At 41.7% G+C, this 13,336-nt stretch overlaps 1 protein-coding gene across 3 annotated transcripts in view; it reads right to left on the bottom strand.

Annotated features, from left to right (window-relative positions):
* Positions 1–3,418: 3,418 nt before the first annotated feature.
* Positions 3,419–13,336, bottom strand: part of kdm5bb (lysine demethylase 5Bb) — a 31,936-nt gene continuing 22,018 nt past the window's right edge. For all 3 annotated transcript variants that reach the window (XM_079558786.1, XM_079558787.1, XM_079558788.1), the window contains 8 exons: positions 12,603–12,741; positions 11,982–12,161; positions 11,745–11,906; positions 9,975–10,448; positions 8,281–8,365; positions 7,821–8,011; positions 6,510–6,767; positions 3,419–4,285 (listed from right to left, as the gene is read on the bottom strand). In XM_079558786.1, the coding sequence (XP_079414912.1) occupies positions 4,154–4,285; positions 6,510–6,767; positions 7,821–8,011; positions 8,281–8,365; positions 9,975–10,448; positions 11,745–11,906; positions 11,982–12,161; positions 12,603–12,741 (1,621 nt within the window). In that variant the 3' untranslated portion in view covers positions 3,419–4,153. The remainder of the gene's footprint in view (positions 4,286–6,509; positions 6,768–7,820; positions 8,012–8,280; positions 8,366–9,974; positions 10,449–11,744; positions 11,907–11,981; positions 12,162–12,602; positions 12,742–13,336) is intronic.

Genomic DNA, 13,336 nt, shown 5'->3' with positions numbered 1-13,336 from the left:
CCAGTGACTTGACTGTTATTTTATGTCAAGTGTGTTTTATTGATATTGTGTTATAGAGAGTGGCTTGATCATCAAATCAAAGAGGACGTGCTGACAGACCACAGTCTTACACAACACGTGATCATGTAGTGTCAAAGTTAAACGCCTTTCTTTGTCACACATGGTTTACACCCAGTTCAGACATCATTCAGTTAAGTCTATGTGAGACCCTTGTTTTACCTGGGTTAGTCTTGATTTGATCGAGATCTCGGCCTGGATGTTGTTGGAAGGTCAGGGTTTTTTTACATGGTGGTACCTAATGTGAAAACAGCTGATCTATTTTATACCTCAGAACTATAATCCTTTCATAAATATTATCCTTTTGGTGCAGTTGTTATTGGAATGTTTGCACTTTAACTGTCCAGGCCGCCTTGAGCACCTCACACCCCCATCTCCTCTGTCCTTGGCCTGGGATAGATGGGTTTCTGGACCACAATAATGGAGCCCTTAACATCACCTTCACCTCGATCACTGAAGAGAGGGAGCTATGATTAAAGCGGCAGCGGCCTTAAAGGAACAGGCCACCGTTTATACATACTGAGATATGTTCTTACCTGAGCTTAGACGAGTTGATACCTGTCCGTGGAAGAGCGTGGTGGGTTCCAACTTCACCCCCGTTTGGAGCTATAGGAATATGCTGGGAGAGGCCAAATGCTAACAACATCTTTGGTCGTTTCGCGTGACTGAGCGCACGCACAAATACCAGACAGGTCCGCTTCAACTCGTCTAAGCTAAGAACATATCTCAGTGTGGAAAATCGGTGGCCTGTTCCTTGGTTTGTGGCTTCATCTAAATGTGAAAATATATATATATATATTTTTTTAAATAGTAACTGTAAAATCAGCAGCAGTGTTAATTTTGAAAACATATTTTAATTTAGTTTTAGTCTTAGTCTTTTGACTAAAATGTAAATTAATTTTAGTCGAGATTTAGTCCAAAAAATTGTTTCAATTTTAGTCTAGTTTTAGTCGACTAAAATTGCATGTCAATTTAGTCGACTTTGCATTGATAATATTCATTATAATCATATTTAATGTTGTTCCTCTGCTTCATGGAGCTGCTCCACATGAACAAAGCTCAGAGCTGATCCTTTGACAGAGAATTTAAATGATCTGAGGCTCTTTCAGACGCTCAATAGAAGTTTGGATGATTTTAGTCTCTCCTTTTCATTTTTATTTAGTCTTATTTTAGTCGACTAAAATATCACTTTGACTGAAATTAAGACTAAATATTTTAGTCAACGAAATTAACATTTTTAATGCCCAAATCCTATATTTTAATGCCACAAACACACAAAAAAGCACATGTTAAAAAGATTTGCAAACAGAGGAGGGAGAATTGGACAAAACGGGCAACTTTTTGGCAACAAATGTGGTCAATGTCAGTCAAAACTGCAGCGGAGTATGTACTGGAGTATTTTTTATGAACTTATACAGTAAAAATAGATTTTACCTCAATTCATTTAATGACTTTTAATTCCCCCTCCTGGAACCGGCACCTTAACGTGGTGGAGGGGTTTGAGCGCCCGAATGATCCTGGGGGCTCTGGGCTTTGTGGCCCTGTAGGGTGTCCCAGGGCAAACCGGTCCTATAGGTGACGGGTCAGACAAAGAGCGGTTCAGAAGCCCCTTATGAGAGACCAACAGACCTGGTTAGAACCATGAGGCCGTCCTCCTGTGGACCCACCACCTGCAGGAGGCGCCATAAGGGGCTGGTGCCATGAGATTCGGGCAGCTCCAACAGATGCCCCCACGACCCGGAAACGGAGAAGTGGAAGAAAATGGATGGACTTTGAATGACCTGTGGAAATTGACTGATTTCTCACTATATGCAGGTGAAGTGATAAAGAACATAAATTGGATGATAATTTCATAGTGAAGCCAAAGTTCTCATAATAACCGATAACAGTGTGCCAATGCCTCCTTTTCAACATGGCTTCGAAAATGTTTGTTTGTTTACTTTATTGTCCCCGTAGGGAAATTCGTCCTCTGTATTAAACCCATCCTTCTAAGGAGCAGCAGTCGACAGCACTGCCGCGCCCGGGGACCCAGCTTCATGATGTGGAGCCCGGCCTGTGGTCAGAATCACCTGGAGGATTCACCTATTGCACATGTTTTTAGTGGGAGGGGAAACTGGAGTCCCCGGAGCAAACCTACACGGAAACATTTAAACATGTTTTAAAGGAATAGGCCACCGTTTTTACATACTGAGATATGTTCTTACCTTAGCTTTGACGAGTTCTTTAGGACCTGTCTGATCTTCCCCCGTGCCTTCAGCCACGTAAACACAGCGCAGACGGCGGGGGGGGGAGGGGGAACTATATTGTAAGGCGTAATAATACCAGGAGTAGTTCGAAATCCGCGCAGTAATCTTCACTTTACTGTGCGGATGCCAAACTACTCCTGGTATTGGCTTGTTGCACAGTATGGCTATGCTAGTTCCTCTGACCTGAAGTTGTGAGCGCCAGTACTTCCTGTCTGTATTCTTTTCCTATAGAAATTAGCTCAGACCTGCTGGAATAATAATCATATTTTCTAAAGATTACGTGGTGGACAGTGAGTTTCTTGGTAGATGATCATTTACTGTATGTTCAAATCTTGATGTAACGAGTTCAGAGGAGACGCCTGTGATCATAAAGGATTGATAGTTTGTCTTGAAGCTAAAGGCTAACATGCTATAAAAAAAATGGAATAAAAATATACAGCAATAAAAAAATGAAAGTAGGACAAGATGGTTTATATGCAGATTAGTTTATATTTGAGGCACTATTTCAAATTTTATTATATAATAAAAATATAAATGAAATGAATGTTAGCCTTTAGCTTCAAGACAAACTCACTGATCCTCATAAACATAGACGTCTCCTCTACGGAAACATTTACACTGTACAGCAATATGATTATTGGAACGAGTCTAAGCTAATCTTAATGTAAATTAATACGGACAGGAAGTGCTAGCGCCCACAGCTTCAGCTCAGAGGAACTAGCGTAGCCACATTGTGCAACAAGCTAATTATTACGCCTTACAATATAGTCCCCCCTTTTATCCGCTTAGAAAATCCACATTGTTTAATTTTGTGTAATTATACTTTGTAGTGGAACACTTCACGTAACCATATTTAAATAGGGAAAACGTGGAAGAGCTTGGTAGCTTCTATCTTGACCTGTTTTGGAGCTATAGAGGAGAGAGGGAGAGGCTAAATGCTAACGCCGTCTGCGCTGTGTTTACGTGACTGAAGGCACGGGGGAAGATCAGACAGGTCCTAAAGAACTCGTCAAAGCTCAGGTAAGAACATATCTCAGTATGGAAAAACAGTGGCCTATTCCTTTAATAACTTCTTGCGTTGACTTGAGTTCAAAATAGAAAACCACCAGAATCTCCGTAGAACAAAAAGGGCTTTATTTTGTCAATATAAACTTGTAACATCTTTAATTGCCCCATGTCCTGTCAAGTACCCTACGTCAGGCTACATGCTGGGGGTCCCACACACGTCAGCAGCATTGTTCCTTCGTCCTGCTACTACACAACCTATCTCTGTACATCACACCAAAACCACTCGGCGAGATCAAACTCAAGACAGAAATTATTGCTCAGATAAATAAGCTATACTACAAAACGGGGACTATTTATATTAAGAGATGCATTTACTAAACACTATAGAAAAAAATGTACGACTTTTTTTTTTTTTTTTTAACCTTTTGAAGGGTGGAAAGGGGCGTCAAGAAGCTTAAAAAATATGATAACAGCGAATGCCCCATATGCAATGCTTTGACATGCAAGAAGCTCCCAGAGAAGATAATGGAAATCCTTAACTAGCTTAGATTGTGGGGCGACATGATGTAAAAGACTCCCTTCCACCGATTTTAACGGGATCCCATGCAACACACTTCACATCCTGATTTTGCAATTAGACGACCACATTTCATAAAGAGAAAGACTATCATATATATATGTAAAAATACAAAAAAAAAAACCTTCACAAATAGTATATTTCTGGACAACAAAGTCGAGAAGAGATAGCACCGTTGTTACAAAAGGATGGGACAGATGGAGCAGAGGTACAGGGGGGGGGAAACCAGACAATCCGTGATAAAAAAAACTTTTCTTCATTGATCTCAGACGTGTCCGCCGCTGAGCGAACACCTGACACAGATGTAGTCCTCTTTCTCCGCCGTTTCGGCCGTGACGCCCACACAGACCTGGTGGAACCACTGGTTACAGCTGCCGTCGCACTGCACCCAGTTCACCTGCGCACACACCAAGCAGAGGCGCTTTTAGTATTTCAGCACAGACTTTTAAAAGGATACACGGTGTTAGCGTTAAAAGTGTTATAACGTGAGTAAAAATTAGGGCTGGGATGATACACTTTTGTCACGATCTGATGCGTATCACGATAGTGCTGTTTAGGGCTGTCACGGTATGAAAATGTTACCTCACGGTTATTGTGACCAAAATTATCACGGTTTTCGGTATTACCGCGGTATTTTATTTAATGTGTGTTAATATGTTCAGAAAGCATTAATAGTCCAACACAAACTGAAATAGTTTCCAAAAAGTTTAACAGTGCTTGTTACATTTAAACAAAATACAGACAAAGCCTTTTCACATCAAAGTAAAGGAACTATAACGATGTATTGTTGATGTTTCGAGGGTTTTACATGGAGTATTTATAGCGCCAGAAACGAAGAAGAATATTTTTGAACAAGATAAACCGTCTATATCAGACACGGCTTATGCTGGCGGCGCTGCAGCCGCACTCTGGGGCGACTCGTTACATTCTCCCTCAACCCAAAGTCCCACATCAGCATTTCAGCTAAAGCGCTAACGTTAGCTTACTGCTATAGAGGGAGACGGTCACGCAGGAGAGTCAGAGGTTCGAAGTGTTGCTGCATTTAGCCTAATAGATCAATGCCTTTAGAGACACTTTTTCCTGCACGTTCCACAAACAGGAAAACTGTCTCTATCAACTGTCCTTCAGCTTCTTCAAACACACAAACATGTCCAGACTTCAGGCTCGGTCTCTGAGGCTGATCCTGCGCTGTCGTGTCGGACATGATTCCAGCTCAGAGAAAGTTTAGTTTTGGTTGTAGCTACAGAGGCGCCTGCGGCAGCTTCAGCAGAGGAGACGGCGCCTCATGAGGCTCACTCTGCCTAAACCGCGGGCGCCGTAATCCACCGCGGTAACATATTTTTTCAAAAACAAGACGGTAATTATTATTGTCAACATTTTCACCGGGGTTTACCGCTACACCGGTAACCGTGACATCCCCATCCCGGAGGCGTGTGGGTCGGATCACTGCTGACCCTTCTTACCCTGGACATGGACTATTCACCCCTCTCCCCTCAGGCAGGAGGCTACGGTCCATCAAGACCCATAGATCCCGCCATTTGAACAGGTTTTTCCCCATCGCCGTCACACTCATGAACGATAAAGACCTAATAACTCAGGACAGACTGTAATCTGCTCTATTGCACTATGTGGTTTGTCCGCACTTCGATCCACTGCACCACTTATCACTGTATCACTTTATCACTTTATCACTTTATACACCTTATGTAAATCCAATCCCGTTGCTGTTCTGTCAATTGTTGTCTACCATGTTTTACCTCTTATGTTTTTTTTAATCTCATTTATTTAATATTCTTATGCACGCCCCTTAAGTCTTATTGTTTAAAGGAACAGGCCACCGTTTTTACATACTGAGATATGTTCTTGCCTTAGCTTTGACGAGTTCTTTAGGACCTGTCTGATCTTCCCCCGTGCCTTCAGTCACGTAAACACAGCGCAGACGGCGTTAGCATTTAGCCTCTCCCTCTCTCCTCTATAGCTCCAAAACAGGTCAAGATAGAAGCTACCAAGCTCTTCCAGTTCGAAATCCGCACAGTAATCTTCACTTTACTGCGCGGATTTCGAACTACTCCTGGTATTATTACGCCTTACAATATAGTCCCCCCTTTTATCCGCTTAGAAAATCCACATTGTTTAATTTTGTGTAATTATACTTTGTAGTGGAACACTTCACGTAACCATATTTAAATAGGGAAAACGTGGAAGAGCTTGGTAGCTTCTATCTTGACCTGTTTTGGAGCTATAGAGGAGAGAGGGAGAGGCTAAATGCTAACGCCGTCTGCGCTGTGTTTACGTGACTGAAGGCACGGGTGAAGATCAGACAGGTCCTAAAGAACTCGTCAAAGCTAAGGTAAGAACATATCTCAGTATGTAAAAACGGTGGCCTGTTCCTTTAAGGCAATAGCAGTTTGTTATTTGGTAAAAAGTTGCATGTTGTTTTTTCCTATAGGGCCAATAGATGAACAACTCCTATTGTATTTTATGAACAGTGGGCTCTGACGACATGTTTATCTCATGAACATATCACTGCAGAGTCATTTGTAGGAGGCCAAGGGTAAACCCCCTCCCTGCAGTTCATTCGTCTGTTTCTGTATGAATGTGAAGCCATGAATCTCCCTCACCTCGTCTCCCTCGGGCATCTGGCACCGCTCGGCCGGGCACAGGTCTGTGTCGGTGTCCGAGTCGTCGGACTGGGAGCCGTCGGAGCGCGGCGACGAGGACGTGGAGGCTGGTCTTCGGTGAATGTGTTTTTTGTTCAGTTTTTGACGTTTAAGAGGGTGCTTTTTGTCACTGCCCCTGAAGTCTGTGTGTAAAGTGTCCCGTTCAATATGACGCTTGGATTTCTTTTCCGACAGGATGGCTTCCACGTCTCCACCGTGCTGAAACCACAAAAGCAGAGTTATGATGTTGTTTGTTGAAACGTGACCCAAAAAAAATCCATTTTGACTCAACTTCTTATTCATAACCAAACCTATATTATTTAATCAACTATTAAATCAGAGTTGGACATTTAACACTGTTGTGTGATGACCAAGTTACACAGAAAACCTTACTTTATGGATCAAAAGGTAAAAAGTAAGGCCATTTTTAGTCATTATTTGATTAATCATTATCATTTTATTATCAATTAAAGTTGGGAAAAGTTCTGAATAATAAATGACATTTCCATATTACAGTTTTGTTTCTTATAGTAAGACAGAAGGTTTAGTTTTACCTGCTTGACTAGTTTTGATCACTTCCCGTGATCTTCCTCAGAAGCGCCCCCTGGTGGTGGAGGTGCCGTGTCGTAGCTTACATGGATGTTCCAGTCAGTAGGGAGAGCTTACGCCCCCTACTGACTGGCGCCTTCTCCAGGACGGCATCCCAGGTGTGGGATAAGGTATACGCTCCCTCGTCCCGGTTCATAGATGTTGATGCACGTTTCCTGATCTCGATGGCTTCGCTTATATATGGCCTTATCCCACACCTGGGATGCCGTCCTGGAGAAGGCGCCAGTCAGTAGGGGTCGTAAGCTCTCCCTACTGACTGGAACATCCATGTGAGCTGCTACGACAGCTTCTGAGGAAGATCACAGGAAGTGATCGAAACTAGTCAAGCAGGTAAACTAAACCTTCTGTCTTACTATAAGAAACAAAACTGTAATAGACTTAACCTAAGAAGACAGTATGAGCCTTCTACAATGACATTTCCATATTCTAAGAAAAGAACTGGGACTCACTCATGAAATGTTTACTTCCTCTTATGTCATATCCCGCGGCAATTTAATGGATAAACATCACAAAAAGTGTCAAACAAATGAAAACTTTTAAATTAAATCTAAAAAAATGATTGAACTATGTCCTGGTGAAGTGATTATATGAACTTTAAATGAATTGCTTCTAAAATACTGAATGTCTCTAATCCCAGCCCTGACGTCCTCGCTGTGTCCGTACCAGGGGCGAGGGTGGAGAGTTTTCCTGAGAGGTGAACTGCTGCTCACAGTCTGTGGGCTCAGTCTGCGGCGTGTGTGTGTCTGAGTGCAGGCTTTGGTCCAGTAAAACGTGGTACAGACTCTGGACTTCGGGCACCGAGACCTGCAGCAGAAGTCCCTCCACCAACAGCTCCTCCATGTCTCTGCTCAGACCTGCAAACACAACAGTCGTCGCAGTGAATCAGAGGAACCTGGACCAAAGGGATTTTTTTTACTTTGTGTCAAATCATAAGAATTAAGTTAAAGAAACTCTGAAGGCCAAACTTGACTTAACAAAAGATACAAGGCCATAAAAAGGACAAAACCAGGAATAAACTAGGTCTGTTTAAGATTAAATTATGTCGAATTCAGGGCTAAACTGGGACTAAACCAGCACCAAAACCTATTATGTATAAGCTTTAAGAATATGAACATAGACCAACCTTGTAGAGGTATGCATTTCTGCTCAGTGTAGAAAACGGTTTGAGCGTGGCTGATCCTGTTCCACTCTGGAGTCAGACAAGGAGCCTAAGACATGAAAAAGATCTTTGATCATTAGAGCCGCGAGAGAAACTGGGGAAAAAACACACACAATCTGAACAGCGTAAACAGAAATCTACAGCAAAATGTGTTTTTTACAAATAATCACATTTAATTTGAAAGGCTCAAGTTTAAAGGAATAGGCCACCGTTTTTACATACTGAGATATGTTCTTACCTGAGCTTAGATGAGTTCATTTGTACCGGTCTGGTCTTCACGTAAACACAGCACAGACGGCGTTAGCGTTTAGCCTCTCCTCCTCTATAGCTCCAAACAAGGTCAAGATAGAAGCTACCAAGCTCTTCCACGTTTCCCTATTTAAATATGGTTACGTGAAGTGTTACACAAGCCAAGTATAATTACACAAAGTTAAACAATGTGGATTTTCTAAGTGGATAAAAAGGGGAACTATATGGTAAGGCGTAATAATACTAAGAGTAGTTCGACCATCGCGCAATGGGATTATTACGCCTTACAATATAGTTCCCTTTTTTATCCGCTTAGAAAATCCACATTGTTTAATTTTGCGTAATTATACTTTATAGTGTAACCATATTTAAATAGGGGAAAACGTGGATGAGCTTGGTAGCTTCTTTACCTCGTTTGGAGCTATAGAGGAGGAGAGGCTAAATGCTAACGCCGTCTGTGCTGTGTTTACGTGAAGACCAGACCGGTACAAATGAACTCGTCTAAGCTCAGATATAACAGTGGCCTATTCCTTTAACTTACTAGACATTCGTCAGAGACCGTGATATAACGATTTTTCTGGGTGATTTAGACAAATATCTTTTCCAAATTTCAATCAAAATGAATGCCAGTGATGCAGGACGTTATTGGACAGGACAGCGCAGAGTGTTGGGGGAAAGACAATGTGGATGAGTGTTCGGGTCACATGTCATACCCACAAGACTATCTGGGCTAAAGTTAATTTACTTGTACTTTGTAGGTGTTTCTAAGTGCAGTTTTCTTACTCAACAGGCAGACAATTTGCTCGAAATAAGGTAAAGACCGGAACCAGTAAGAAATCATCTTTAAAGAGGGGGTATTATGCTTTTTTCAGTCACATAGCACCAGTCTATATCACACTACAGTGATGAGCAAACCTTCTGTTGGTCTGTAAATGCAGTAAATTAGAATAACTGCCTTGTATAAAATGTCTCTCTCAAAATGGCTGTAGTGAATGTCTTGAAATAGGCCTCTGTCTCTTTAAGAACCTCTGAGCCTTTCCGACACGCCCCCTCCACACGCTGTCTTTGGCATCAGTGGGGAGGGGGTTCTGCTGAGGAGCAGTGGTCGGTTACTCGGCTGGTGACGAAAGCTCGGAGGCGTCTCCAGGAGGTGGGGGCGTTCCTAGGAGGACTCAGGCAAACCTATCCCTAAAATGGCCGCCATTAGAGTTTTTACAGATTACTCAAAAATACGTGAATGTGCCAAGGCAACACTTCAGGCATGTTTTTAATGAGGGAATGACATAATAACATGATGTAAAGCTTGAAAAAGTCGATTTTGCATAATACCCCCCCTTTAAGTAAAGAGAAAATACCTAGAGGAATCCAATAAATCAAGTAAATGTGTCTAATCTGGGTTTAATCCTGACCTGGGTGTTGTTGGGCGCCTCGGTGTTGCCCGGCGCCCAGCGGGTGAGGGTCGGCGGGGTCCCGGCTCTTTCCTCAAACTTCAGTACGTCGCACAGAACATGCTGCGTCCTCTGCTGCCAGTCCACCGTCCTCTCCAACACGTAACTCAGCGCGTCCCCCTCCGGCAGCCGCACCCGCAGCCTCTCCAGCGACGCCAACAGGGAGACGATCTTAGCCAGCGGGGGTTTTTCCGACCGCCGGCACCGCGCGCAGAGCCAGGGCTGCGTTTTTTCCGATAAGTCCGGCAGGCAGGCGCAGTGGAACGCGTCGCGGCACAGTTCGCACTGGAGCATGGCGCCCATCGGGGGCTTCTGGCACACGCACACTTTCAGGTCCATGCAGTCGGTGGTCGGCAGCAGCTTGGACTCGTTGGTCGCCCTGAGGTTGAAGAACGCCTCCATCTCCCGCAGCCGGAGCTCCTCCAACGTCGCCAGCTGGTTCAAAAACACACGGTCAGTCACTTTCCCACAAGACACATAAGAGCACGTTTCAAGAGCTCAACATTCACAGGCTTCGGTTTCTGTAAAGTGGCTTAACCTCTTAACTCCCGCCTGAACCGAGAGCATTTTCTCCAGTTCAGCTTCACCCAAATCCGGTAGGCCAGCCTCATTTGAAAGTTAAGATCTACAAAACTCATCTGAATGGATCTTTTTCCTCACGTCATCCGATTTTTTTTTCCCCATCATTTTTTGGGGGGTTTTCAACTCATTTTTGTAACCTTTATCTACATTTTTTATCAAATTGTTTGTAATTTTTTTGTCACTTTTTGCCACTTTTTAATATTTTTTTTGTCATTTTTTTGTACGTTTTTGGTCATTTTTTTTGGTCACTTTCTGTCCTTTTTTTGTCAATTGTTTTGTCAATTATTTGTCACATTTTTGTAACATTTTTCTACATTTTTTATCAAATTGTAATTTTTTTGTCACTTTTTTGTTATTTTTTTTGTCATTTTTTTTGTCACTTTCTGTTCTTTTTTTGTCAATTGTTTTGTCAATTTTTTGTCACATTTTTGTAACATTTTTCTACATTTTTTATCAAATTGTTTGTAATTTTTTTTGCCACTTTTTCATCATTTTTTTTGGTCAATTTTTTGCCACTTTTTTGTTATTTTCTCGTCATTTTTTGTACGTTTTTTGTCATTTTTTGTCACTTTCTGTCCTTTTTTTGTCAATTGTTTTGTCAATTTTTTGTCACATTTTTGTAGCATTTTTCTACATTTTTTATCAAATTGTTTGTCATTTTTTTTGCCACTTTTTGCCACTTTTTCATAATTTTTTTTGTCTATTTTTTGCCACTTTTTTGTTATTTTTTTGTACGTTTTTGTCATGTTTTGTCACTTTCTGTCCTTTTTTTGTCCTTTTTTTGTAAATTGTTTTGTCAATCTTTTGTCACATTTTTGCCACTTTTCCTTCATTTTTTTGTCAATTTTTTCCCTGTTTTTTGTCAATTTTTGTCAGTTTTTTGTCTAAGTTTTCTCACTTTTTTGTCACATCTTCATCATTGTTTTCATCTCAGTTCTGTCTTATTTCCTCACCTTTTTTCCCAGAAGCTTTTGGATTGGGGTAAAGCCAAACTGGAGAAAATATGCTCGGTTCAGGTGGGAGTTAAGGGGTTAAATATGAACTATGGGAAATCTGTCGGAGCTAAAAAAACTCTGGTACCTTTTTTATGCCTTCATTTAGTTTTCTAGAGTGGATTCAGAACGTTGTAATCCAACTGTAGTGACTTACTGCTGAGGTAGAATCATTGGTCTCCGTAAGGGCCTTCTCCACCTCACCAAGATCGCTGTGTTTGAGACTTTTCTTTTTGCTATTTTTAGGGGATTCTTTGCCTTTTTTGGCTTTCCTCTTTGGAGATCCTAAACTGCTAACTTCACATCTGGGACAAAGGATCTGAAAGAAACAAAACTGTCAGTATCTGTTCCAAAATGGCGAGCGACAGGATGTCAAACTGAATCATAGCATCACCTCTAATAAAGAAAGGGAGGAGTCTTTGTGGCGAAAAGCTGAAGCGGCCTCTTCTTTCCAGTCCTGAACCTCCGACAGCAGAGTCTCCAGGTGGTCCAGAGGCTCGAGGTGGACCTGGATGGCTTGTCCTCTCAGGACGGTGTCCGACAGACTGTCCACCATTGGGACACTGCCGCTGGCCTGAAAATGTCAAAGCAAAACTTGGTCAGCGCATGGTTCAGTTGTCTATCGTCATGCTTTACTAGGCTACACAAAAACAAAAAATTTAAAGCAACAATTTGAATGTAATCTCTTCCTCTTCAATCGACCAGCACCAAAACAAAATCAACATTTCATTCATTGTCAAAATGAAAATAACAAACAATATTTATATAAAAGAAACCTTAACATGTTCATTTACTCCTGATTTTTCAACACAATTAAAGAAAATTACTTCCTTGTTGCAATGGTCTTTCCATTTTTGACCCCCCTTAAAGTCATTATTTGTCTTAACACGTGTGACATCGTCCTCACCATTTTCCTTGTACTATATTTACGTAAATGTTTGCAGATTGCGTGTTCAGAAAAAAAATGCATCTAAAAATGTGCAAAGGGTGTATTAGAAGTGGATGCCTGTGTCACCTGCAGCTCCTCGGCCTCCTGGAGCCACTCTCGGGCCTTTCTGATGGCGTCCTTCAGCAGCAGACAGTTCGGGAGGTGAGCAGGGATCCCCGAGGCCTTTTCAGCAGCACCGCTCAGAGTCTCTATGGAGTGTGGAGGTCTAAATGACAGAAAACAACACATTCATGAACAGGGACTAGGCCTATACAGATCATAAAGGTCTAATGACAGAGTAATCCATGGTAATTAGCTTGAAATCATAGCTGCATGTTGGTCCCTAGGTCTTTTCGTTACAGTCTTTTAAATATCCATTTGTACCTGAAATGATCTTATGATTATGAATGATTGTGTGCCACAAACAGCAGAAGTATACACTTAATGCTCACTTTTTGTTGATCTTGGGTAAGATGTACAGGGTGATTTTTTGCAATAACTGCAATTAAAGCAAAATTAGACAGCACTGATGTATTATTCTGTAACATTCAGCCAATCAGTGCAAACACTATCGCCAGAATGTTTGTTTAGTAGCATTCATTGAGGCTGTAGGTATAATTACTACAACCAATGTAAGTCTCAATTTGAAGCAAATTGCAAGACTGCAGTTACTTAGGTGTCGGTGAAAGTGTTGGTGTGTTTAGATATGCATATTTCAGTCTTCTCTCAAATTGTACTACTTCTTGTAAATGTGCACAGCAAACTGTTTTTTAACATAAATAATAAGCGTGACCTGTATCGCAGCATTTGTCAGAAAAATA

The sequence above is a fragment of the Gobius niger genome, assembly GCF_951799975.1.
Source record: "Gobius niger genome assembly, chromosome: 6".
In the NCBI taxonomy this organism is placed as follows: Eukaryota; Metazoa; Chordata; class Actinopteri; order Gobiiformes; family Gobiidae; genus Gobius; species Gobius niger.
This window is presented reverse-complemented; position numbering and strand designations above follow the sequence as displayed.